This window comes from Anolis carolinensis, chromosome 5 (assembly GCF_035594765.1).
Source record: "Anolis carolinensis isolate JA03-04 chromosome 5, rAnoCar3.1.pri, whole genome shotgun sequence".
Classification (NCBI taxonomy): Eukaryota; Metazoa; Chordata; class Lepidosauria; order Squamata; family Dactyloidae; genus Anolis; species Anolis carolinensis.
In genome coordinates, this window is record NC_085845.1 from 125,255,631 (window position 1) to 125,281,064 (window position 25,434).

At 42.1% G+C, this 25,434-nt stretch overlaps 2 protein-coding genes across 5 annotated transcripts in view; one reads left to right on the top strand and one right to left on the bottom strand.

The window, feature by feature from the left end:
• pgm2 (phosphoglucomutase 2) overlaps window positions 1-25,434 on the top strand; it is a 161,248-nt gene that overhangs the window by 73,072 nt on the left and 62,742 nt on the right. The window lies entirely within an intron of this gene.
• Window positions 1-25,434, bottom strand: part of atp10d (ATPase phospholipid transporting 10D (putative)) — a 75,500-nt gene that overhangs the window by 16,197 nt on the left and 33,869 nt on the right. For all 4 annotated transcript variants that reach the window (XR_010006644.1, XM_062982220.1, XM_062982219.1 and 1 more), the window contains 6 exons: window positions 24,734-24,840; window positions 23,122-23,248; window positions 21,951-22,135; window positions 14,986-15,295; window positions 10,246-10,322; window positions 6,236-6,361 (listed from right to left, as the gene is read on the bottom strand). Coding sequence is in view for 3 of the 4 variants with exons in the window: in XM_062982220.1 (XP_062838290.1) it covers window positions 6,236-6,361; window positions 10,246-10,322; window positions 14,986-15,295; window positions 21,951-22,135; window positions 23,122-23,248; window positions 24,734-24,840 (932 nt within the window). In the remaining variant the exon portion in view is untranslated. The remainder of the gene's footprint in view (window positions 1-6,235; window positions 6,362-10,245; window positions 10,323-14,985; window positions 15,296-21,950; window positions 22,136-23,121; window positions 23,249-24,733; window positions 24,841-25,434) is intronic.

Sequence of the window (25,434 nt, forward strand, 5' to 3'; positions counted from 1 at the left end):
AGCGAGAATCCAAAATGTCCTGAACCTCGAATTCTTCCTCCCCATCCACCAAAACAGGAGTGGGGGCCGGCCGGTCTGCATCAGGGCGCACACCATCCGCCGGAAGGAGCAGGGAGCGATGAAACACTGGATGAATGCGCATAGAGCGCGGAAGTTGGAGTTTGAAAGTCACGGGGTTAAGTTGCGCCACCACTGGATAGGGGCCAATGAAACGGGCATCTAACTTCCGGCTAGGGCGATGGGAGGGCAAAAAGCGAGTGGACAGAAGAACCCGATCTCCTACCTTGATTTCGGGGCCCGACTGGCGATGTTTGTCCGCGTGGCGTTTATAGTCCTCCTTGGCTTGGTCTAATTGCTGGAGCAAAAGTTGTTGCACCGCTGTGAGTTCTTGCAGCCAGTCCTCTGCTGCGGGAACCTCTGAGGTTTCAATAACAGGAGGGAAGAAACGTGGATGGAAGCCGTAGTTTGCAAAGAACGGGGTTTCTTTAGTTGAAGCCTGGACACCATTGTTATAGGCAAACTCTGACAGCGGTAACAGGGAAGCCCAATTGTCCTGTTGATAGTTTACATAGCAGCGAAGATATTGTTCCAGAGTGGCATTGGTGCGCTCTGTCTGCCCATCCGTTTGTGGATGGTGAGCCGAAGATAAACGAGAGTCTATGCCCAATAGTTTTTGTAGTGCTCTCCAGAAACGAGAGGTGAATTGGGACCCACGGTCTGTGACCAAACTCTTGGGCAACCCATGCAATCTGAAAACGTGCTGAAGGAATAAATCTGCAGTCTCTTTGGCCGTGGGAAGGCCATCGCAGGGAATGAAATGGGCTAACTTGGTAAAAAGGTCCACCACCACTAGGATCGTGGTGAATCCACAGGAAGGTGGTAAGTCAGTGATAAAATCCGCAGAGATTATTTCCCATGGGCGAGATGGAGTAGGAAGGGGATGCAGAAGCCCTGAGGGCTTCTCCCGTCTTGTCTTGGAGCGCTGACATATTGGGCAGGTATTGACATATTTTTCCACATCCTTGCGGATCTTAGGCCACCAGAAATCTCTTAGGATCAAATGCATGGTTTTAAATAGTCCGAAATGCCCTGCTGGCTTGCAGTCATGACACAGACGAAGTGCCTTTTCTCTGCCCGGTCCTGGGGGAATGTAGACATGATTTCTATAGCAAAGTAACCCATCCTTAAGCGAGAAGGGAAAATGTAGTCCTTGGCGAAGTTGATCCTGAGCCCAGGCATCTGTTTGTTGACTGGCCCTGATTTCCTGAGCACAAAGGGGCCCTGGAGTTGAGGGAGTAGATTCAATTGGGGTGGATTTGGTGTTTCCCACTGTGAGCGTGGCAAAGTTCTCGGGCTGCAGCAATTGGGACTCAAAGGTCTCCTTGCGCCCTGCAGCATATTCCGGTTTTCGTGACAAAGCATCTGCCTGTTTGGTCTGGGCTGGGGTTACATAATGGATTTGGAAGTCGAAACGCTCAAAGAATAAAGCCCAGCGTTGTTGTCTCTGATTTAGTTTGCGAGCAGTTCTTAGATGTTCTAGATTCCGATGATCAGTGTGGACCTCAATGGGAAATTTGGCCCCTTCTAACCAATGTCTCCAAGTTTCAAAGGCTGCCTTTATGGCCAAAAGTTCCTTTTCCCAAATAGTGTAGTTTCTCTCTGGGGCAGTCAGTTGACGAGAGTAAAAGGCACAAGGGTGAAGATGTTCTCCCACTGGTTGCAAGAGTACTGCTCCAATTGCCACATCGGAGGCGTCCGCCTGTACGACAAAAGGGGTTTCAGGATCTGGGTGCTGAAGGATTGGCTGTGACGTGAATAATTTCTTTAGTTGTTGGAATCCTTTCTCAGCTTGCTCTGTCCAGCGGAAAGGCTGTTTCCCTCGGATGCAGCTGGTGATTGGATCAGACCAGCGGGCAAAGTCTGGAATGAACTTGCGGTAGTAGTTCGCGAACCCCAAGAAGCGTTGCACCTATTTCTTGTTGGTTGGCGCCCGCCATTCCAATACTGCTGCAACCTTTGCCGGGTCCATGGTGAGCCCTAGTGGCGAGACACGATAACCCAGGAAATCTACCTCTTGTAGATCAAAAGCGCATTTTTCCAGCTTGGCATAAAGTCCATGATCCCGCAATCGTTGTAACACCATTCTGACGTGGTTCTCATGTTCTGATTGCGATCTAGAAAACACCAAAAAATCGTCCAGGTAGATGATCAAGAACCGGTCTAGATAATCCTGAAAGATATCGTTGACAAAATGTTGAAACGTTGCGGGAGCTCCACATAAACCGAAATTCATGACCAGGGTTTCGAATAAACCGAATTTAGTCTGGAAGGCAGTCTTCCACTCGTCCCCTTCCCTGATGCGAACTAGATTATAAGCTCCTCGAAGATCCAGTTTGGTGTAAACCTTAGCCCCCCGAAGCCGGTCTAAGAGGTCCGAGATCAAAGGCAGGGGATACCGGTTTCGCTTAGTGATATTGTTCAATGCTCTATAGTCCACCACCAAGCGTAGGTCCCCTGACTTCTTTTTCACGAACATCACTGGGGAAGCGGCTGGGGATTGAGAGGGTCTAATAAACCCCTTGCGGAGGTTTGTCTCTAAGAACTCCCTGAGAGCTTCTTGCTCTGGTTCAGTCAGGGAGTAGAGGTGTCCTCGCGGGATCGGGGGCCCCTCCACCAAGTCAATGGCACAGTCATAAGGTCTATGTGGGGGTAATCTCTCGGCCTCTTTTTCATTGAATACATCCCAATATTCTGAGTACTTCTTGGGCAAGGTGATAATGGGTTCAGCGTCTGTGGCATGGCAGACCTTGGCTACTAGGCAATGGTTTTGGCAATATTTTGAAGCAAACTGCAGTTCTCTGTTGGACCAGGAGATGCTTGGGTCGTGGAGTGTCAGCCATGGAATTCCCAAAATCACAGGGAAGTGGGGAACCTCGGTAACAAAGAAGGAAATCTCTTCCATGTGTTCCCTTATCCACATTCTGGTGGGTTCCGACCACTGGCTTACTGGACCTGTCTTGAGGGGGCGGCCATCGATGGCTTGCACCACCCGGGCGTTCTTGAAGTCATGATATTGTAACCCCAGAGAGTCAGCATACTCTCTATCAATGAAATTGTTTGTGGCTCCTGAGTCTATCATGGCATGGACCATGACGGGTCCTTTTTTCACTGACCACAAGGTGACCACTAGGAGAAATAGGACCCCGGTTGGCGGCTCTTGAGTGGGGTTTTTGACCGGGCTGGCGAGCCTCTCTACGCCCGGTCGCCGGCTTCCCCCGCCGGCTGCGCGCCAGCCGCCTCGGATGTCTTCGTCTCCGTGGAGGACGCCGCCGCCAGACGAGCGGCGGGCTTCCCTTTGGCTGGACACTCTCTGGCAAAGTGGCCCCCGTTTCCGCAGTACCAACAGAGATTTAGGCGTTGGCAGCGGGCCTTCTCGGCGGCATCTAGTCTGGGACGCACGTTGCCCAACTGCATTGGCACCTCCTCGCTTCCTCGGGGGTATGGGGCTGGTGGCGGGGGTCTCCACACAGGACGCGGCTGGACGCCGGTGGGAGCGGGAGGTTTCGCTCCAGCCCTACCGCTCTGGCCTCGGATCCATTGCTTTCTGTTGGCAAGCATGACTTCAGCTCGTAAACATTGATCAATGAAGGCTTCAAGAGAGTGTGGAGGATCCACCTTGGAGATTTCCTCCAGCATCTCGATGTTGAGGCCCTCCCGAAATTGTCCTCTGAGGGCTACATCGTTCCAGCCGGTGTTATGGGCCAGCACTCGGAACTCGGCTATGTACTGGGACAAGGGTCTGTCTCCTTGGGAGAGGCGCCGGAGTTTGTGGCCGGCTGCCTCCAAATTGTCCTCGATCCCCCAAGTCGCCTTAAGGTGATCCAAGAAGTGTTGCGCTGATCTTAGATGTGGGGAGACTTGGTCGAACAGTGCCGTCGCCCAGTTGGCCGCTGGCCCGTCTAGGAGACTGTAAATCCACGCCACCTTGATGTCTTCTTGGGGAAACTCGGCAGCACGGGCCTCTAGATAAGCCTGGCATTGGCGACGGAAAACATGAACCTTAGAAGCTTCTCCGGAGAACTTGGTTGGCAACGCCATGGCCGGGAGGCGGATTCCGCGCTCCTTCAAACCCCTAATTTCCCCATCCTGCGCATTGAGCTTGTCACGGATGCGGTCCACTTCGTCCTTGTCGATGGTGTAGCTGAGCGGCTGGCCACCCGGCACGGTTCCGGTAGACATTCTGGCCTAGGTTAATTGGTGCTTAGGGTGGCGGAGTCAAACTGTCACAACCCAGGCTGCAGAGCACCAATAACCATACACCGAGGCCAGATTCTATCTAATATCTTTATTGAAGGAATATATAAAGTTAATAAAAGCAAGTGTATGAAATAGTCCAGAAATAGACCTTTCAGGAAAGGTCAAAATTAGTCCAAAGAAACAATGTCCAATATGAAATATTAAGGTCCAAAGTTGTAATCCAATAACCGAAACACTCACTTTGCCAGGCAAAGTGAGGGGAGATGGCAAGGTCCTTTAGTCCATGGAACTTGAGCGAGGCTAGGGAGTAACTTGAAACAAGGCTTGATACAAGGCAACAAGGAACGAGGAGCAAGAACAAGATCCGTGGAATTACTTGGCAAAATCTGGAAAACAAGGCAAGGCAGAGTCCTGGAAAACAAGGCTGAGTCCTAGGAAGCAAGGCAAGGTCCGCGGAGGTAAACAAGGCTGGAACGGGAACGTAGGCTTGGAAACAGGGACAAAGGCTTAGAAGCGGAGTAGCGCTGTCCACACACAACCTACTCCAGTTGCTGACGAATTGACTCCGCAAGATCCCTTTGTGGGCAAAACACCTAAATAGGGTCTAGTTTCCCCACCAAAGAGCAGTTCCCTGGAGAACCAGAAACGAAAGCTATTCTCTGAGTCCAGATGCATGACTCCTTAAAGTTTCCCATGGAAAGCAGGCTTAATCAGCTGAATGCTTAGCAGCTATCCTAGCACTCCTGCGAGACGCCTGTTGAACTCCCCTCTGTTGTTTACAAAAAGCATGGCGAGAAAACGTAGGAGATTTTGGCTCGGGGCTTGTTTGACAGACTTCTGGAAGACAAATCTCTTGCAGGTGCAAGGTTTCCAAATCTGGCTGGGAAAGTTCCAATTCTGGCTCGAACGGTGAAAAACCCAAGTTTTCCTCTTCATCTGGCACCACAGTGCCAGGAATGGGACTACATTGCCCATGGGTCATCACAGTGTCTGGGGGATTGTGTAGAAGACTCTGACTTAGGTAGAGTGTTGTGACTTACTTTTTGCTTTTTGGGGTATGATTATTATTAATCAAAGGTGAATTCTATGTAACCATTGTAATTTGGGCCACTTTTCTCATATACCTTGTGATAAAAATTATCTTCTTTTTATGCATGTCTATAACTATAGTACATTAGTGATAGATTGGGTCATGATCAGTACATCTCAGGGCAAGTGTAACCACCAAGATTGAACTTAATGCTAAAAAAAGACAACATGAGTACCAAATAGACTTCTATTGGAAAAGCATTACATTACTTCTGCTTTCTTGGAATATCAAACGGTTACATAAATTCAATACAGTTTAACTTATCCGGGAGCCAAAAGATACAGGCAATCTGTTTTCCAAACTCTTAGGCTCCTTCCACACAGCTGTATAAAATCTGCATTGAACTAGATTATATGGCAGTCTGGACTCAGATAATCTAATCCAAAGCAGATATTGTGGATTGTCTGTCTTGATATTCTGGGTTATATGGCTATGTGGAAGGGCCCTTAGAGTACTTCATTTTTATTTGTCCTGATAAAATAGCTACTATTTATTTTCATACTCAGTTCATGACACACTGAAGATCTTTCAGGGTTCTTAAAATTCAGAAGAAAACCCAGTAGCTGACAAGACGAGCCTGTTTGGGGTGATTGTTTTCCAATCAGAAATGACACAGAAAGATCCTGTTTAAAAGCTTTGATAATGGAGCCAATGTGTTACGATCTTATTAATGCTGACTGGCAACATTTTGGTACAGACCACATTCACGGGTAATAGATTGCAAATGCCTCTGGAGCACTGATCCTTAACCCAAACAGATGGTCAGATTCACTTTCTGCTGGTCCACTCTGAGTACAGACATTTACTTAATTCTTCCCTGCTCTAAGTATTAAGGAACTGTTTTCACCCACTCGCAAAAGCATCATGCCACCCGTGAGAGTTACATACCAAGTTCTTGTAGAAAAAGTATAGGATCATGTTGGCCAGCCGGGTATAACACCAGTGACCATGAACAAACAGCAGCTTTTTCAGATGCTTGAATTGAGCAAGTGCAAAATCACTTGCCAACACAGCCTGAAAACAAACAAAATAGAAATTAAATATAGCATGAAGCACATGGCAAGAGAATTATTTAAGGGTCTTTAGTATTGCTAGATTGTCTGCCACCTGATCTCCATCTTCCATCTCCATAAAAACCAACTTCACATTTCAGCTGGTAGAAAGGTGAATTATCGACCAACAATTAGCTAGTTAATCAATCTGCCTTCCACATCAAGCCAGACTTTCTAGCTATTAATCAATAAACATGAAGCTGATTTTACTTCACTCTGATTCATTTGGGTTTTCATTGGCATGCTCAGTCCTGAATCATTGCTACAGCTGCAAGACCATTTCAAATCATTTCTGCCTGCTGTTGACATTGTGTTGTAGCCCAGCAGCAGTCAAGGGCTGATGAGTTCACTGATGACTTAAGAGTAAGATGGGATTGTGGACTTTCCTGGGATTCATTCTGATGTAGGACCTGGGATTCATTCACATACAAAGCCAGAAAGTGAAACTCCTTTAGACAGAGAGACAGGCACAGATAAAGGACCTGAGCATATAATTGCCTCTGATTCTCAAGGCCAGCCATGGCAGTGGGAATCATCCTCTCCAGATAAGGAGTCTAGTGAAGATGAATTGATGAGAAATTTGCATGGAAATGCACCTGGTGACATTGACCTAAGCCAGGCTCGCAGGCAAATTTGAGCTTCGTAGATCAACATGGCTTTGTGGCAAGCAAAAATTCCAGGGTAGACATAATGCTTTCATGTCTGTTTATTAGGAGCTAACAGGCACTCTGCTCTTCAGTTCAGGCAACATGGCTTTCAAGTTACAGCCAGGCCTGGGTTCTCTAGTTCTTGTCTTGGTTTTGGGATTCAAGTATTCAGGGAGTTTTTCCATGTTCTTGTTGTGTATCCTTGTTCACGTTTTGCTTATGGACTTAAGCCATTTTTAGATTTTGGGATTATTTGTGAACTACAGTAGAGTTTCTCTTATCCAAGCTAAACAGGCCGGCAGAACCTTGGATAAGCGAATATCTTGGATAATAAGGAGGGATTAAGGAAAAGCCTATTAAACATCAAATTAGGTTATGATTTTACAAATTAAGCACCAAAACATCATGTTATACAACAAATTTGACAGAAAAAGTAGTTCAATACGCAGTAATGCTATGTTGTAATTACTGTATTTACGAATTTATCACCAAAATATCATGATATATTGAAAACATTGACTACAAAAATGGCTTGGATAATCCAGAAACTTGGATAAGCGAGTCTTGGATAAGTGAGAATCTACTGTATCTTGTTAGATTTACAAGAGATAATTTATTGCAGACTTTTTGGATGCTACACCTTATTTCCTTATCCCTGATTTTACTATATATCTTTTGTGTGTTTTTACAATAAAAAAAATTGCCTGTACTCTCTTGTGTGATGATCTGGTCATAGGTGGCTTCAGGTCTAGGGTGAGACACATTGTATCACCTGCCAATCTTACCAGTTTCAATGGACATCAACTGCCTCTCCCTATCCATTTTATCAACACACCATTTTGTCTTCTAGCTCTCCTCCAACCATTACTCTATATCTTTTTAAAAAGTGTTCTTAATTTATTGATTTCAGAATATGTGTTTATCTATTGATTCATTAGCAAAGGTAAAGGTTTCCCCTGATGTTAAATCCAGTCGTGACCGACTCTGGGGGTTGGTGCTCATCTCCATTTCTAAGCCGAAGAGCCGGCATTGTCCGTAGACACTTCCAAGGTCATGTGGCCGGCATGACTGCATGGATCGCCGTTACCTTCCCGCCGGAGCGGTACCTATTGATCTATTGATCTATTGGCATGTTTTCGAACTGCTAGGTTGGCAGGAGCTGGAGCTAACAGGGGCCGCTCACGCCGCTCTCGGAGTTTGAACCTGGGACTTTTCAGTCTGCAAGTTCAGCAGCTCAGCGCTTTAACACACTTCTCCACCAGGGCTCCTCATTGATTCATTACCAGTTGAATAATACATCTTGTCCTTTTAACTTAACATCAAGGTATGTGCTACATTCAAGGAGTATATCAGCCCCAGTGAATAATCTTTAAGACCTGAATTAGTTTCAAAGAATATGTACCACAAAGATCCTTGCAGCAACATAGTAGGCATCTTATTAGAATATACATTCTGCCTAAGTTTTACGTCATCAGAACATAAAGCTATTGTGAGAACTAACAGAGTGTAAATCAGGAATGGGAAATATTTTTTTCTGTGTATGGATACATTCCTTCATGAGTAGTTTAGCTAGCACTCCATGCCAGCAGTGGGGAAAGATGAAACCAGAGGTGGTTTTCAATCATGCCTGTTGAACTAGATGAAAAATAGGAAACCCCACTTTTTCTCTCTCTCTGCAAGAAGCAGGAGTTAGTCACTTACAGAGCATTAAAAAAAATTATGCCAAGGGCCACATGAGGTCAGTCCAAAGGCTACCTGTATCCCTAGTGCAGTGGTATGGATTAGGTCAATCTATAACTGTACAACTGTATATCACAGTACAGGAAGTCCCCAAGTTAAAAATAAGACAGGTTCTGTAGGTTTGTTCTTAGACTGAATTTGTATGTAAGATGGAACAGATACATTTTAAGTATAACTCCAGCCAAAAATATATATTCTTTAAGCTTTGGATAACTTGGTTCATATCCCTGTAGTGTTTGTTTTCCTGTCTGTGCCCCTGTTCAGAAGATTTCACTTCCTTTTCTATCTCTGTGAAATTGGATTTTGAAAAATGTGGCTTCTTTTGCAAACAAGGAACGGTGACAAAGCTTCAGTGAAAATACTACTTCCCCATGATAACTCTTCCAGGAGTGAACTTCCCTTCCTAGGAAAATAGTAGATTTCTCTAATTTCCTGTTGTCTTGGGCCCATTTTTAACTATGAGTTGTTTCTAAGTTGGATGTTTGCAATTCAGGGACTACCTGTGCTTTTCCTTCCAGTAGTGACAACAACAACAACAACAACAACAATAACAATAATAATAATGAACTTCAAAGACTCTGGCAGAAACCAGTGCAGGTGGTCCCGGTGGTGATGGGCACACTGAGTGCCGTGCCAAAAGATCTCAGCCAGCATTTGGAAACAATAGACATTGACAAAATTACGATCTGTCAACTGCAAAAGGCCACCCTACTGGGATCTGCACGCATCATCCGAAAATACATCACACAGTCCTAGACACTTGGGAAGTGTTCGACTTGTGATTTTGTGAAACGAAATCCAGCATATCTATTTTGTTTGCTGTGTCATGCAATAAAATAATAATAATAATAATAATAATAATAATAATAATAATAATGGGACTATTTGTTTATTTTGTATTGGTTTTTTTTATGGCATTGAATGTTTGCTATCCTTTGTTGGAAATCGCCCTGAGTCCCTTTGGGGAGATAGGCCAGGTTATAAATAAAGTTTTATTATTATTATTATTATTATTATTATTATTATTATTATTATTATTATTATTTTATCTTGTTTGCTGTGTCATAAAATATAATAATAACAATAATAATAATAATAATAATAAGAAGAAGAAGAAGAAGAAGAAGGTAGCAAACATTCAATGCCATAAAACAATACAAAATAAACAAATAGTCCCATTAATAAAACATCTATAACTAATTATAACTACACACAAAAATTTAAAAATAAATAAAACATATACATCTATTAAAACCAACAAAGTAACAAAACTAATCAACTTAAAAACAATTAAATTAGTAGAAGATTTTGGAGTTCAATATGAAAGTGCTAAGATTTTCAATGCCCAGTCTTTCATCCTACTGGCAATGTATTACATACTCTGCAGACCTGAAAGCTCTTAAACAATATATTTATAGGTTATATAGGTTTTCATTTATGATTTCATCAGTTAACCCACCTGCATGCCTTCTTGGCCACAGATTCCAATTCCAACATCAGCAAGCTTAATCATACTGACATCATTGGCACCATCACCTTGCAGAAGAGAAGTAAAGATATCATTTCAATAATGGGTTGATGGAAAAGGCAGACATACCATATATTCAGAGTTACATTTCATGTATCAATATAAGGGTGCTTCCAGACAGTGCCAAAATCCAAAGCGGGTTTTAAAATGCTTTGGTGTGGATTCCCATCCCTCCCAAAAACCTAGACTTTCCCGGGGCTTGTCTGTGTGTGTGTGTGCCTAGATGTATCCCCACACCCCAAGCCATCCCACACCTTTGGACTCCAGATCTACACAATTAAACAGGAAATAACACTTTCAAACTAGGAACAGATTGTCTTCATTATTATCATTATTCGGAGCCTGGGTGGCCATCTGTCCAGACAGTTTTGATCAAGTATTTCTGCCTGGAAGAAGAGGGTGATTTTCCTGGGCTATAAATGTTGCTTCCTCATTGGTTAAAGATCTATGCTATATATTCCTCCATAAGAAAAATCTAATGGAACACACTTCACCTGGCAGACAAAAAGAGATGTATCTTTCCTTGTGGGAAATGCTACTCAATCTTGATTTTCCAAACCACAATGATAAACTTTTGACTTAAATCACTACTGCTAATTGCTGTCATTGTGCTTCCCTGAGTTTGAATAATTCCAGGATGTAGAAAGGAGCCATCTGGTAATAGATAGGCATTCTATTCTTTGTATAGGATATTGAGGGTTTGTAAAGATGAAGTGTGATTAACTCAAATTTCTACTGTGTGAAGTCACTCTGAGATTGGTTCCATTCTGTAGTCGAAAGGAACAAGTTATGGCAAGATTTGTTCCTTTCATGCATGGGAGCTTTTGCTTGTCATGTCATCTGAAGGTACAAACTATGGTTCACGCTATAGTTAATTTCATACAAGTCACTTTCAGACCATGTGTTATAAAAAGCTGGCTTTTTAATACTGCTCAAAATTAATATTAGCCAAACGACACAAAAGTGCGGTTTGGTAAAGGTGGAAGCATCTGACCAACACCTCAAAGAGGACAAGCTGCAAATGCAACACAAGCTGAAGGCCTTTTATTTATTTCATGTCAAAAGCATTGCATAATAAATAAATTTAAAAGTGGTGAAATAAAGGAAATCACAAGCAACTAAATAGTTTTAGACCAAAGGCGGGCAACAGCAACCACATTGTCCGTAGCTTTAAACAACTCCTCCTCCTTACATGAGGCAGGACATTGTGGGAAAGCATATAGCTCCACAGTCACACAAGGTGGAGGATTTCTCCAGGTAGTGCCACCTTGCCAAGTTGTCTTTTGATCTGCCCACTCCACTTCTGAATCTGTTTAGGGACTTCCAAGTTGCCCATTCTTGGTTTGCCCCAGGAGGAAGACCCTCATGGGGGCCATTCAGTTGGAATTGCCTGGTTTAGCTGCCCAGAGGGACACCCTTGCTGTTGCTGGGGGAACATCAAGAGGAGTGGTGGTTCTCATAAAGCCCTTCCTTGATTTGAGTCTGGTGGGAGGAGGCTGAGAGTCATGCAGTGGGTGGCTTTCACAATGTTCGACCTTATTTCTCTCACAGTTAGCAGCAACTTCCTGTCGCATGTCAGGAGGGGCAATGTCAGCTAGTGTGATGTCCCATGGGCCTCCGAGTCCTGACCCTAGCGCCATTATGGATCATGGAGATGAAGACATGGGATTTCTGCCATCTCAGCAAGAGACTGTTCCATTCCTGATGCCTTTTGTTGACAATTCTTGCCAAGAGCTCATTAAAACGGACCTTGAACAAGCTATTCCAAGCGCTTCTCCCCCCTTCGCGAGAAGGGAATTTTTTGAGACTAGTTGCTCAGAGAAAGCGCAAACAAGAGAAAGCGCTAGATTAGCGGCCAGACAGAGTACTAATTAGCTCGTTTCTCCTGGGAATTTTCAGGGAGGAACGCATCTGGATGAAGATGTGTTTCGGTTCTTTTCCCTTGGGAAAAGAAGCTCTGGACACCTGTTTGTAGAAAGATTTGAAGTTCTTTAAAAGTTTCCCACACGGGTTAGCCCGCGCGGAGTCAACGAGTCAGCTGAAGGATTAACTTCGGTTCCAGCTAAGTGTGGACTGCGTTTTGAGTCTGCTATCTCCAGTCTCTCCGTGCCTTGCCTTGCCGTGTTCTTGACCTGTCTCACCGTGTTCCCAGCCTTGCATCTTGTGCCAAGTATCCAGTCTTGTCTTCAGTTTCCTGCCTTGGACTCACTTTGAACTCTAGTAAAATCTTGGAAGCTTTCCCCACTCAAACTGCTTGGAAGTTGAGTGTGTTTCGGTTTTGGGATTATAACTTTGAACTCTAATATTATGTACTGGACAATATATTTCTAGACTATATTTGACCTTCCCTGAAAGGTCTATTGCTGAACTACATTTTCTACTTGTTTTTATCCTACTTTACTATTTCCTTAATAAAGATATTAGATTGTTATTGGCCTCCGTGTGTTGGTTTCTAGTGCTCCGCTACCAGGGCGTGACAGCTAGCTTGTAGAGTTTATCAACAGGTGTAGGTTTAAGGCATCCTGTGATTATTCTGCATGTTTCGTTCAGTGCTATGTCCACCTGCTTTGCATGGGCAGACTTGTGCCAGATAGGACAGGTGTACTCAGCAGTTGAGTAAGACAAGGCCAGGGCTGATGTTCTTATTAATTGTGGGTCTGCACCCCATGCACTGCAAGTAAGTTTCCACAGGATGTTGTTGCGTGCAGCTACTTTGTGCTTGGTGTTCATGCAGTGTTTCCTATATGTTAATGTTTGAACTAAGGTGACACCAACGTATTTAGGATGAAAACAGTGTTCAAGCTCTTGGCCTTCCCAAGTAACTTTCAGTTTCCTGTTGGCTTCATGGTAATGTAGGTGGAAAGCACACACTTGTGTCTTGGAAGGGTTAGGCTTCAGGTGGTTCTCTTTGTAGTAGCTGGAGAGATCTTTCAAGGCATTAGTGAGTTGGTTTTCAACTGTTTCAAAATCTTTTGCTTCTGTTGTTAAGCCAAGGTCATCGGCATATATAAAACTCTTTGTGAGTGGTGGCTGTGGCTGATCGTTTGTGAAGATGTTTAAAAAGGTCGGTGCAAGAACGCTGCCTTGGGGTAAACCATTGTTTTGCCTCCTCCATGTAGTTTTCCGGCCCTGAAACTCCACATAGAAGCTGAAGTTTTCCAGGAGGGTCTGGACAGTTTTTGTAAAGTCAAAGTCCCAGGTGATATGGTAGACTTTATGCAGCATTTTTCTATGTGTCATAGGCTGCCGTAAGGTCCACAAAAACTGTTCTCGTAATGCAGCCTTTCTCATAGCCTTCTTCGATATGCTCAGTCAGATGAAGAATTTGACCTGTACAGTTTTTCCCTGATCTGAAACCTGCTTGTTGTGCAATAAGCTTGGGTTCGATAACAGGTCCTAATCGATTTAATAGCATCCTCTCATATACTTTATATAGATGACATAAGAGAGAGATTGGTCATTAGCTCCTGGCATTGGAGGCATCTTTACCGGGTTTTAAAATGGCAATGATCTTAGTTTTCCTCCATACTCGGAATCTGTTTGTGTGCCAAGCATTGATTGTAGAATTTTAAAGGCCTTTGTGGGTTGTCCATGCAGAGCCAAACACAATTTAAGGCAGGGGTGAGGAATGGCTTTGCACCAAGGGATTGGCCTCAAATCAAAGGCCTAAAGTTCCCTTACCTATTTTGTTTGACATGTAAATGTGGTGATTGCTACTCTGAATAATAATCCTGAATTAATTTTGATGTGCTTATTAAAGAGAATCTGTATTCCCCAAAAATAACAATTTTCAGCCCCAAGACAGATATGTGCCTCAGAATTAAGCCTTGTAAATTAAACTGTCAAGGACCTGTTAATGCAGCAGCTCACTGTTTCGTAGTCAAAAGCAGTCCATAATCATACACAGCAAGCAGTCCAACAAAGGCAAAGCATACAAATGATCTAGAGTTCTTTCCAAGGGCCAAAACCAATCAATCTCATCAATTTAAGTCCTAGTCCAAAAATGTACTTCAGTCACCAAAATCAAAGTTCCATTTAAGACTTCACCAATAGCGATTCCAGCTTTAACAATTCCACAAACGTTGCTCACAGCAAACTAACAGTTCCAGCCTCCAGCTATTTATGCCACTTTCCCAAATGCTCTCACCTGTTGGTCCTCCTCTGGGCCAACTGATTAGATCTCCTCATCTGGATGGCATCAGTTCTTAATTGAAGCCTAGCTGGAATCCTAGCTGGAACTCCTGATCTGTTTCCCAGAGCTCCTGATCCTACCCTAACTTTGTATCCTTACTTCCCTGAGGTTTCTGGCCCTGCTCTGCAGGGGTAGATTCCTCAGTGTCAGGCTGCTGCTCTCTGCTTACTCCTGACTCATGTGCTGGGTGCAGCAGCCCTTCGTCTTCATCCTCATCACTAGCCCTGACAAACCCAGGCTGATTTTCCAATGATTAATCCCAAAAGTAAAGCATGCTACATGCAAGAAATGCCGCAAGATGGATGTGTATGCTAGTTGAAATTAATTGGCACAATCATCATCAGTTTGTTATATAGGACCACCACTATACCTGGTGCTGTACAGGGTAATGTAAGCAGCAAAACAAAACATTTACTTGCTATTCATTGTTCTTACAGTTCAAAATCATTTTAACACATTGTGAAAGAGCGCTCACTCACCAATAGCCAGTGTCATCACCTTCCGTTCCTTTCGCACCAGTGTCACTATCTGGCTCTTCTGTACAGGGGTTGCTCTGCAGCAGATCACTCCCCGAACACTTGCTGTGAGCTCTAAGAACTTCTTTTGTACACGGTCATGCAAAGCAAATTTTAACGTTGGTCCATCTATAACTAGTGCATAACTGAACTGAGGTTTCTTAACATGTGCACTGGCTGAGATTCTGAGAGCAATTGTGCTACGCCTTTCTTTAGAACAAGCTTTTCTCTTGATGTCTTCTAAAAAACCTTCTATCATCGTTGTGCAATCATCCTGGTTAGGAAAAAGAGGTTTGTGAGATGACACATTGAAATTTGTGTTCAATTTCTTATACAATTATACATCATGCTTTCATATTGTAATACATATCTGGGTGGTAAGACATGTCACATACCAGCATGTTTTGATTTTAAGATGTCTGTGGTAAGCTCTTCTCTTAGTACTATCACTCCAAGAATCACATTTGGTATGGATTGAAGAGAGGGCTTTACTAATGGCTGCTCACAAGCTTTTCTCCTGTTCCCTGTTGAGGGAAGCAAGATTACCCACACCACAATTTCTCTTGTATGTTCACTGACTAGCAAAGACGTTTTCATTCAGACAGGCACTGGCATCTGAGCTTGCTTATGAAGATGGTTGCTTCCTTTCTATTGCTATAGTTTTAATTGCAATATAGCTTATTTTTTCCTGTTTTAATGTATAGTTTGGCCCTTAATGTATTGTTTAGTCCCAGTGTGGATAAGAGTAGTAGCAGTAGTAGCAACGATGATGATAATAATAATAATAATAATAATAATAATAATAATAATAATAATAATATTGAGCTGAATGGGACCCTGAAGAAGGAAACAGAAGGCCTGATCCTTGCAGCCCAGGAACAAGCCATCAGGACAAATGCAATTAAGGCCAAGATCGAAAAATCAGCTGATGACCCAAAATGCAGACTGTGCAAGGAAACCGACGAAACCATTGATCATCTCCTCAGCTGCTGTAAGAAAATCGCACAGACAGACTACAAACAGAGGCACAACTATGTGGCCCAAATGATTCATTGGAACTTATGCCTCAAGTACCACCTTCCAGCAGCAAAGAACTGGTGGGATCACAAACCTGCAAAAGTATTGGAAAATGAGCATGCAAAGATACTGTGGGACTTCCAAATCCAGACTGACAAAGTTCTGGAACACAACACACCAGACATCACAGTTGTGGAAAAGAACAAGGTTTGGATCATTGATGTTGCCATCCCAGGTGACAGTCGCATTGGCGAAAAACAACAGGAAAAATTCAGCTGCTATCAGGACCTCAACATTGAACTTCAAAGACTCTGGCAGAAACCAGTGCAGGTGGTCCCGGTGATGATCGGCACACTGGGTGCCATGCCAAAAGATCTCAGCCGGCATTTGGAAACAATAGACATTGACAAAATTAAGATCTGCCAACTGCAAAAGGCCACCCTGCTGGGATCTGCGCGCATCATCCGAAAATACATCACACAGTCCTAGACACTTGGGAAGTGTTCAACTTGTGATTTTGTGATATGAAATCCAGCATATCTATCTTGTTTGTTGTGTCATAATAAAATAATAATAATAATAATGGTGAGCAGCCAGCTGCCAGCTGCAACAAATCACTCTGACCAAGAGGTCATGAGTTCGAGGCCAGCTCAGAGCCTGTGTTTGTCTTTGTCTTTGTTCTATGTTTAGGCATTGAATGTTTGCCTTATATGTGTAATGTGATCTGCCCTGAGTCCCCTTCGGGGTGAGAAGGGCGGAATATAAATACTGTAAATAAATAAATAAATAATAACTTTATTTTTCCATCCCGCCTCCATCTCCCCACAGGGACTCAGGGTGGCTAACACAGAGCCAAGCCCAAAAAAACAGATAAAAGCAAGTAAAATACATGTAAAGATAGCATCTTCAACCTAATGAGACACATAAAACCAAATGATACAATACAGCAATAATACAATAATGGTAAAAACCCAATTTTAAAACCATGGAATGATGACACAGAAGGACCACCATTTAGGAGAAGTGGAGTAAAATGGGAGGGCAGTCTAGATAAAAGTGCAGCGATATATATTATAGTGCGATTTGGGAGCGTAGAAGGACAAAGTACTCAAACATTCTCAAGAGAATTGGAGTGAGGTAGGACTTTCCCGGAGAGAGTAGACTAAAGTGCAAAAAATAGTGAAATTTGTTTAAATAGAGTTTTAATCATGGGGACTAGATTATTCAAAAGTGCACTGGAAGAGCCAAGTTTTAACTCCTTTTAAAAAGATGAGAGGGTGGGTGCTTGCCTAATCTCCCTATGAAGGGAGTTCCAGATCTGGGTGGTCACTACAGAGAAAGCCCTCTCCCTTGTCCCGACACACAGAGCTTGTGATGGGGGTGGAAGCCAAAATATATGAAATTGATGGCAATAAGAGGGTGAGGTGCCATCTAGCTGGCCAAAGTTGATGTCTTCAAGCCTTCCGGTCCCGTCCAAGGCCCTGAGCTGATGTCTCAGAGCTTATATAACATTTCAGACATATATACCAGTGGTTCTGAACCTGTAGATCCTCAGGTGTTTTGGCCCACAACACGTAGAAATCCCAGCCAGTTTACCAGCTGTTAGGATTTCTAGGAGTTGAGGCCAAAATATCTGAGGGCCCAAAGGTTGAGAACCACTGATATATACAAATCCAGGGTAAAATGCTGTTCCTTATATTAAAAAAAAAAATCAAGATTTGAAAAAGTTGCATTTTCAAGTCATGGATGGTTGAATCCATGGATACAGAATCAATGGATGCAGAGGGAAGACTGTATTTGCTTTCATTTGTATTTTACTGTTAGTTGCTTTCCATGCTATTTATTTGCAGAGAGGCAGAAAAAATAAATAAAAATAAGTAATTAGAAATGTTAGAGAGCCATGAGCTAGTGTGCTTTCCCCTCCTTTTAGCACACAAATGAGAAGACACAATCAGAAGCTTTCATTTCTAGTTTAATATGCTTGGTCCATAACTATGGTTATGGGAAACTAACCAGTCTTCTTACCAGATATTGCCATGGTTCAAAGAAACGAGAATTAGGATTAAGCATGGAATTTTGTCTTTGGATGAAATGGCATGTGACATTTAATAAAAAATGGAAGCAATCACTTCTGAACTGTGTTGAGGAAGAGAATGTGTGTATGTAAGTTCCAGGGTTGCGATGGCTCATTTTTATCATGAGAAAAACATGGCTTATGGTTGATAAACTATGGACAATCATGATGTCCAAACCTGTCACGTGAGCAAGGCTTTGTTAAGTGTTTAGTAAGCCGGTCAAAGCTTTTGTTTTTATTTAACCTGGAATTGGAAACCAGTTGTATATTTTCCTATCTGTCTGTCTATCTATCTGACTGTCTGCTTCCTGGGGGGAAAGATGTATTATGAAGTCAAGCAATACATGTAGAAATTTGGGTTTGTAAAAGGAAATAAAACACCAGGATATTGCCTTGCTCAATACTAATGAAATATGCAGATTCCACAGATTTCCTACTGAAATCAATGGGAATTTTAAAGGCTCTTCTGCGCTCGCGATATACATGATTATTCACAACATAATGTAAGCCAGTGTTTTTATTTAAAAATCTGCCATAATGGATCTGCATTTCTAGCAAGAGATAGGTGGTGTTGTTGGTTAGCAAGAGGCTGAGGATTTTTCTGATTTCTCTGACATGTCAGAGGACAAGGCTATTAGTGTCAGGAGAGAATTGCAGCTAGTAGATATTACCCTCATTTCTTCCCTGCAGTGGTAGAGACCCAAGAACGGGCTGATGTTTTGGGCTCCACAAGGGAAAGGGAAAGTCCCAGATCCCCTGGGAAATGGTCCTCATCTAATGGGGAATTTCTCAAGAAAAGTGAGATTTGGCTTGAGTATGGAGAGAATGAAAAATAGGCTAATTAGATGCTCTGAGAAAATCCAGGAGAAAACCTTGAAGCCCAGATGCATTAGGCATGATCTCATGACTACTTGGTCAGGCTTAAATTAAGGAAAAGCTGGCTTCATGTCTTTCAGAGGAGACCACATTGCCATGCTCTCAAGTTCATGATTCAAGTTCTCTGGTTCATGTCTTTGTTTCCTGGAAGGATTTATCTTGGAAAGGTTCTTGCTTTCTGGTTTATGGGTTTATGGTTAACTTACTGTTGTGGATTTTGGTTCTCTTGATTTTATGTACTCTGGCATGTTTGGACTTCTGCTATTTTGTATTTCTTATTCTGTTGACCCCTTTTGAAATGCCCCTTTCCCTTTTTAAATGCTTTTTTCAATAAACATTTTTAGATAGAATTACTGGACTCTGGTGTGGTGCTGGGTGAAAAGATGTTTTCAGTGTTAGAGCGCAACAGTTGATCTAAAATACTAACTCAATTATTGCTAGTGAAATACCAATAAGGAAAATTAGATTGCCTGCCCAATATTTTCAATAAGATACTCAAATAATTCATCAGTTGTCAAATGAAAAAACAAAGACCTGATTTTGTGATCAACAAAAAATTGCTCCCCTCCTCCTTACCACCCATCTAACAACATATTTTAAGAGATAAAATATTTTTCATTTTTTGTTTTTAAATAATTTTAATTGTTATAGCAATGATTAGAATCAAACTGTTGTGACTGCGCCTTCGGGGATTATGGTTGATGGTGATGGAATTCGAAGAGGAAGAAAAAACCCTCGTGATGAGGGTTCACTGGAGGAGTTGCGCAGGAAGCGACTTAGAGAGCTATATGGGGGATCTTCTGAGGAAGATTCAGATGGGGAGATGGATGCTGAAGAACAGGTGGTGGCTGGGGAAGCGGGCACTGAATGGGCACAGCCACCGGAGATGTCTGGGGATTTGGGGTCTATGGATACTTCTGAACCTGGGGTTTCTGCAGGAGCTGATCCCAATTGGGATGCTTGGAGAAGGGAGGATGGTTCTTTAAGTGTTCATGGGGCTAAGTGTGGGCAGGATGATTGGGACTCCGACGAATTGCTAGGTACTCCAGATCCACGAGCTCTAGCTGTGTGGAGTTCAGACTCTAAGTAGATTTGGGACACCTGGTGTTTGGGTGTGAGTGTTTGGTCACCCAGGAGGAAGGGGAATAAAATGGGAATGTTTGGCCACTGCACTTTGCGTGTGGCAAGGTGTTGCTGAGGCGCCATTGGGATCTCTGTGCTTTCGTGAAGACTGGACTTGGACTGTGATTCGGATCTGCTGATACCATCTTTGTGCCTTTTCGTGGACCTGGTTTGGATGACTGCACCCTCTTCGGACTCTGGATTGGTATTTGACCTGGCTTCTGTCTTCGCCCTCTGACTGACTACTTCTCCCGGCTTCTGACTACTGGTTTGTCTTTCGGAATTTCTGCTGCCTCCTGACCTGACCTTGGATTCTTCTGACGACGGCTATTCATCATCCCTTTGAGGCTCTCGGCTTAGCTGCACCGTGGAAGCAGTTTTACTGCTTTTCTAGTTTGTTTATTTTCCAGCAATTAACTCTATTTGTTTTCCAAAGCTGAATTGAAGCGTAATTTAGTTTTTTATTGATTGCCAGCATGGGAAATTAGCGTGGCTAGTTTTTGAGTTACTATTGTCCAATCTACTCTCGAAACACTGATAAGTGAAGTGTTTCAAGGATATTTCCTGTGTTTATGTTATTTTTTGGCTTATCTTCGGAATAAACTCTGTTTTGTAACTGGCGTCTGACTCTTGACACAAACAATATCAATGTTTTTTTCTATCAAAAGGTATAATTAGCATATAGAAAATAATCTTGTCCTTTTTCACATTATTTCATATACAGAGTATTTCAAAAGAGATTGCAAAAATCTATGACTCTTCTTGATTACAAAATATAAACAGATTATTTGTCTGGCATACTAATTCTCTTTTAATGAAATATTTCATAGCACATTAAAGATAATCAAGCAAAGCTGCAGGAAAGTACAACAGATATCAACTTAGAAAACTTAGATTTGCTCCAGTTTTGGAGACAAGAGTCTGTGTTATGCCATCTGTTAGTCTAATATTTCTTTAGCACCTACCATGTTTCCCCGAAAATAAGACAGTGTCTTAAATTAATTTTTGCTCCCCAAGATGCGTTAGGTCTTATTTTCAGGGGATGTCTTATTGTTCCATGAAGAAGAATTCACATTTATTGTTGAACAAAAAATGAACATTTATTATATATTGTACAGTAGCTGTCATCAAAAATCAACATAACCAGACAAACTGTGAATCCTATCAACAATTTCTTGTTACTACAATTATTTCCATGTACAACAATCTATGGTAAGTACATTTACCAATTCTGCATGCTCTGGTGTTCTGTTTGTTGGGCATGCTTCCAAACAAAAACTTTGCTAGGTCTTACTTTTGGGGGAGGCCTTATATTTAGCAATTCAGCAACACCTCTACTAGGTTTTATTTTCAGGGGATGTCTTATTTTCAGGAAAACAGGGTAGCTTTTGAAAGTATTTCAACCACAATTTAAAATGTATACATGTCTTAACCAAAACAGAGTAACAGATAAAATTTTGTTTTAAATTTCAATAGGGAATAATGCACAAAACATTCATTTTTCAACACTTCTACAGCATGGCCAATCTCTAGATCTGTGTTTCCTACACTTTGGTCCTGCAGGTGTTTTGGACTTCAGCTCCTAGAATTCCTGATCATTAACCAACCAGCTGATGCTTATGGGATTTGAAATCTAAAACACTTGCAGCACTAGAGTTGGAAAATCACCACTTTAGATGCCCTGAGCAATCCAGTGGATACTCCCACCTTGGCTATTTTCTGATGCAAAAGGGGTTGCCTCCTAGCCATGGCCAAAGTCCATGAAATTCAGACTTTCAGTCATTATAGAGCAATGCAAACCATTTCAGTAAAATACAACTATGGAAAATGTCAAATGTACCAAACTGTTACTCTTGAGAACGAAGAGCTGATCAGTAGATTCCAATAATTTACAGGAATATGCTATATTGACAGCAGTCTCCCGTTTATCACCAGTCAGCATCCAAATATTAATCCCTGCTTTTCGAAGGGACTCTATGGTTTCTGGGACACCTTCTTGCAAGCGATCTTCAATCCCAGTGGCACCTTTGACAACAAGCAGGTTGATAAAAAGAAAAAAAATAGCCAACTGTAAAGAGCAATGCAAATAAACGTATGTGGACTTAAAAGGCCATTTTGAGACCTTCATATCTACCGAAACACATTTTTTCACACACACACACCCGCAAATAGCCTTTCACTCCCTAATATAACGGAGGGAACCTATTGCAGGTTTGGGAAAAAGAATGCCTAAGGGGACATGCCACTGTCACTTAACATTGCTCACTTTAGGCTCTGCATTGCACGTTTCTATGGGGAAAGATTGCAGTGATGCTCTGGACTGTTGTAAAAAGGTGATTGTGCTTATCAGAAAAAGGATGGTATATGGTTATGTGTGTGATGTATACTACATGTAATAGAATAAGTGATCAGTTGGTAATAGGTGAATATGTGAAATTTTGGGGAGTGACTAGTGATTGGTTGAGTATTTGAAGGGATTTCAAAATGTGAGAGATATGAGTGAAAGATCAGAATTACTTAAGAGTTATGTTGATTAGTTGCATTCAGCAATAAGTATGAAAAGACAGGGAAAGAATTAGAAGTGCCTTTTTGTAGAGTAGAAATGGCTGGGGAAATGTTCTTGGGGAGGAAAGATTGCTGGGAGATTCATTCCCTCTGGGGCAGCCAAAAGTCTTTGGAGTCTGCATTATTCCCCCTGCTGTGTTGTAGATGATCATGTTGGACATGCTAATTACAGGTTACTTATTAAGGAGCATACTGTTAATCAATTTCTTCCTTTAAAAAATGAGCTCTGTATGTTAGGTTGTGTGGAACCTTTGGTCACCCAACACAACCAAGAGATTTTGAGAGTTACCTAGTTTCAGTGTCTGGAGGCCTTAATTTCATTTTCATGTGTCAAAAGCATATTTTTGACACAGCTTTGCCACTTCAGGGAATTAAGTCACAATTATTAGATTTGCACTTAAGAGTTTTAGACTCTTCTGTAAGCCACTTTTTTCTTTCCAACTCACCAAGCAAAATCAAGTTGTTCTCAAGTCTTTCTGCTGACTCAAGGAGCAGTTCTTCCCTGTTTTCTATACTGCTTTCAGCTAAAAAATGTCCTTGTAACCATTCTTCATATTCCTCATCACTCAAGATCTGTAGAATCATCAAAACGATAGACAGGAGAAATACTACAACTTAAAACCATTAAAATGCACATGTAGCTGAATTTTTATAATTCCAATCAGTCTTTCTGTCACCTGAAGTTAAAAGTCTTCCTCTTAAAAATGTTTTACACTTTGGTCAGGATGCATATCTTTGGCATTTCCATTACAGCAAGAAAAGAAGTGAACAAAGGCAGTTTTAAATGACAAGTCTTCAGCCACACCGACTGGGGTTGACAGGCAGGTTATGGGGCATGAAGTCCAAAAAAAAAAAAACCACCCCAAAGTGACACTGTGGGATTAAAAGGCAACCATAGCACATATGAAATTGGGATAATATGGCCCCAAGGTTTTTAATTAAAAGCCATGCTATGATTCTGCACAGGAAAGACACCAGTGTTGGAACAAATTGAGTTTCCAGGAGGTGGAGGGGGGCATACCATAACTGGAGTGCAGCAGTAAATAAGGAAGACAAACATTGGACCTAAAGTATAGTAGAGTCTCACTTATCCAACACTCGCTTATCCAACGTTCTGTATTATCCAACACATTTTTGTAGTCAATGTTTTCAATACATCGTGATATTTTGGTGCTAAATTCATAAATATAGTAATTACTACATAGCATTACTGCGTACAGAACTACTTTTTCTGTCAAATTTGTTGTTAAACATGATGTTTTGGTGCTTAATTTGTAAAATCATAACCTAATTTGGTGTGTAATAGGCTTTTCCTTAATCCCTCCTTATTATCCAACTTATTCGCTTATCCAATGTTCTGCCGGCCCATTTATTTTGGATAAGTGAGACTCTACTGTAGTTCCAACTGAACACCATGATGCCATATAGCTCTTGGCATAAGGGTGGGGTGAGCTATATGGCGACTGCCCCGATTCTCCTCCCCATCCCCTCCCCCCGATTCTCAGGTTGTTCTCTTGGCATTATGTTAGGAGGAGGGCAAGACAAGCAGTGGCTGAGAGTGCTTCAGAGTGCTCTCAGCCACCACATGCCTTTCTTGATCCATCTGCCTGGTAGAAGGATGGGTTCGCTCGCACTGTCCATATGCCGGGAGGAGGGTGAGACACAAGGTGCTAAGAGTGCGCCATAGGGCTATCAGCTGCTACATGCTTTCCTCCCCCATTTTTTTTGGCATAAGGAAACAGTAGGCTGCCATGTCAGTCTGCCAAGAGGACAGGGAAAATGAAGAGGGACTGAGATAAGCACCCAAAGGGACACATACGGCCCCTGGGTCTTAGTTTGCCCATGACTGCATTAGGGTCACCCTAATTTGGAAACAATTTGAAGGAAGATCAATGTGCGAATATATATCTGTGCACCTTATCACAGACCTTGATCGCCACAAAGTAGGGATGCTCTATTGTGTGTGTGTGTGTGTTTTGTTTTTTGGTTATTTTTTTTTGGTGTAACACATATATTCTATTCTTTAAGAATAAAGCTAAGTTTAAAAAAAATGATTACCTTCATGGCTATACAAAGAGTGCGGAGTCCCTTTGATGCATAATCATCTAAATGCCTCTGAGTCCTTTCCTGCATTTTCTTCCTGTTTTTATCAGTGTTTTCATTACCTGAGTTTAAAGGGATAAACAAATATGCTTGTAAAATAGAAATATGCCTCCACCTTTGTAAAAAGTGTTATTACTTCTACAAAGTGAAAAGGTTCAATCCTGAGATCTGCCAACATCTTGCATCAAATATAACCCCCCCCCATTTTTCTTGATATAAAAAACTAGCTGACAACAACTAACAACACTACTAAACTTAATCAATACACAAAACCTACATACAAAAGCAAAACTAGCTAATGTAGAAACTAATCTACCAACCTGCAATTCCCTGTCTGATGTTTTTTAGTTCTGACTAGTTTACTCCCTTTAAGAAGTATTATATAATTCCATGTCTATATATGGTAACATATTACTAGTTCATAAAACTCACCATTAGTCCCCTAATCATTTTTTTGGAGGGGGGTATAAATATATCTTTATTATAATATAACCCATAATGGAAAAAGATTATACACAAAGCCATAGCAAGGTACATCTTTAAATGTAGGCAAAAAGTAAAGCACTAATCTTGTACAAAAACTCCTGTCGTTGTCGTCTCACTCATTCAATCATTTTCGACTCTTCGTGACCTCATGGACCAGTCCATGCCAGAGC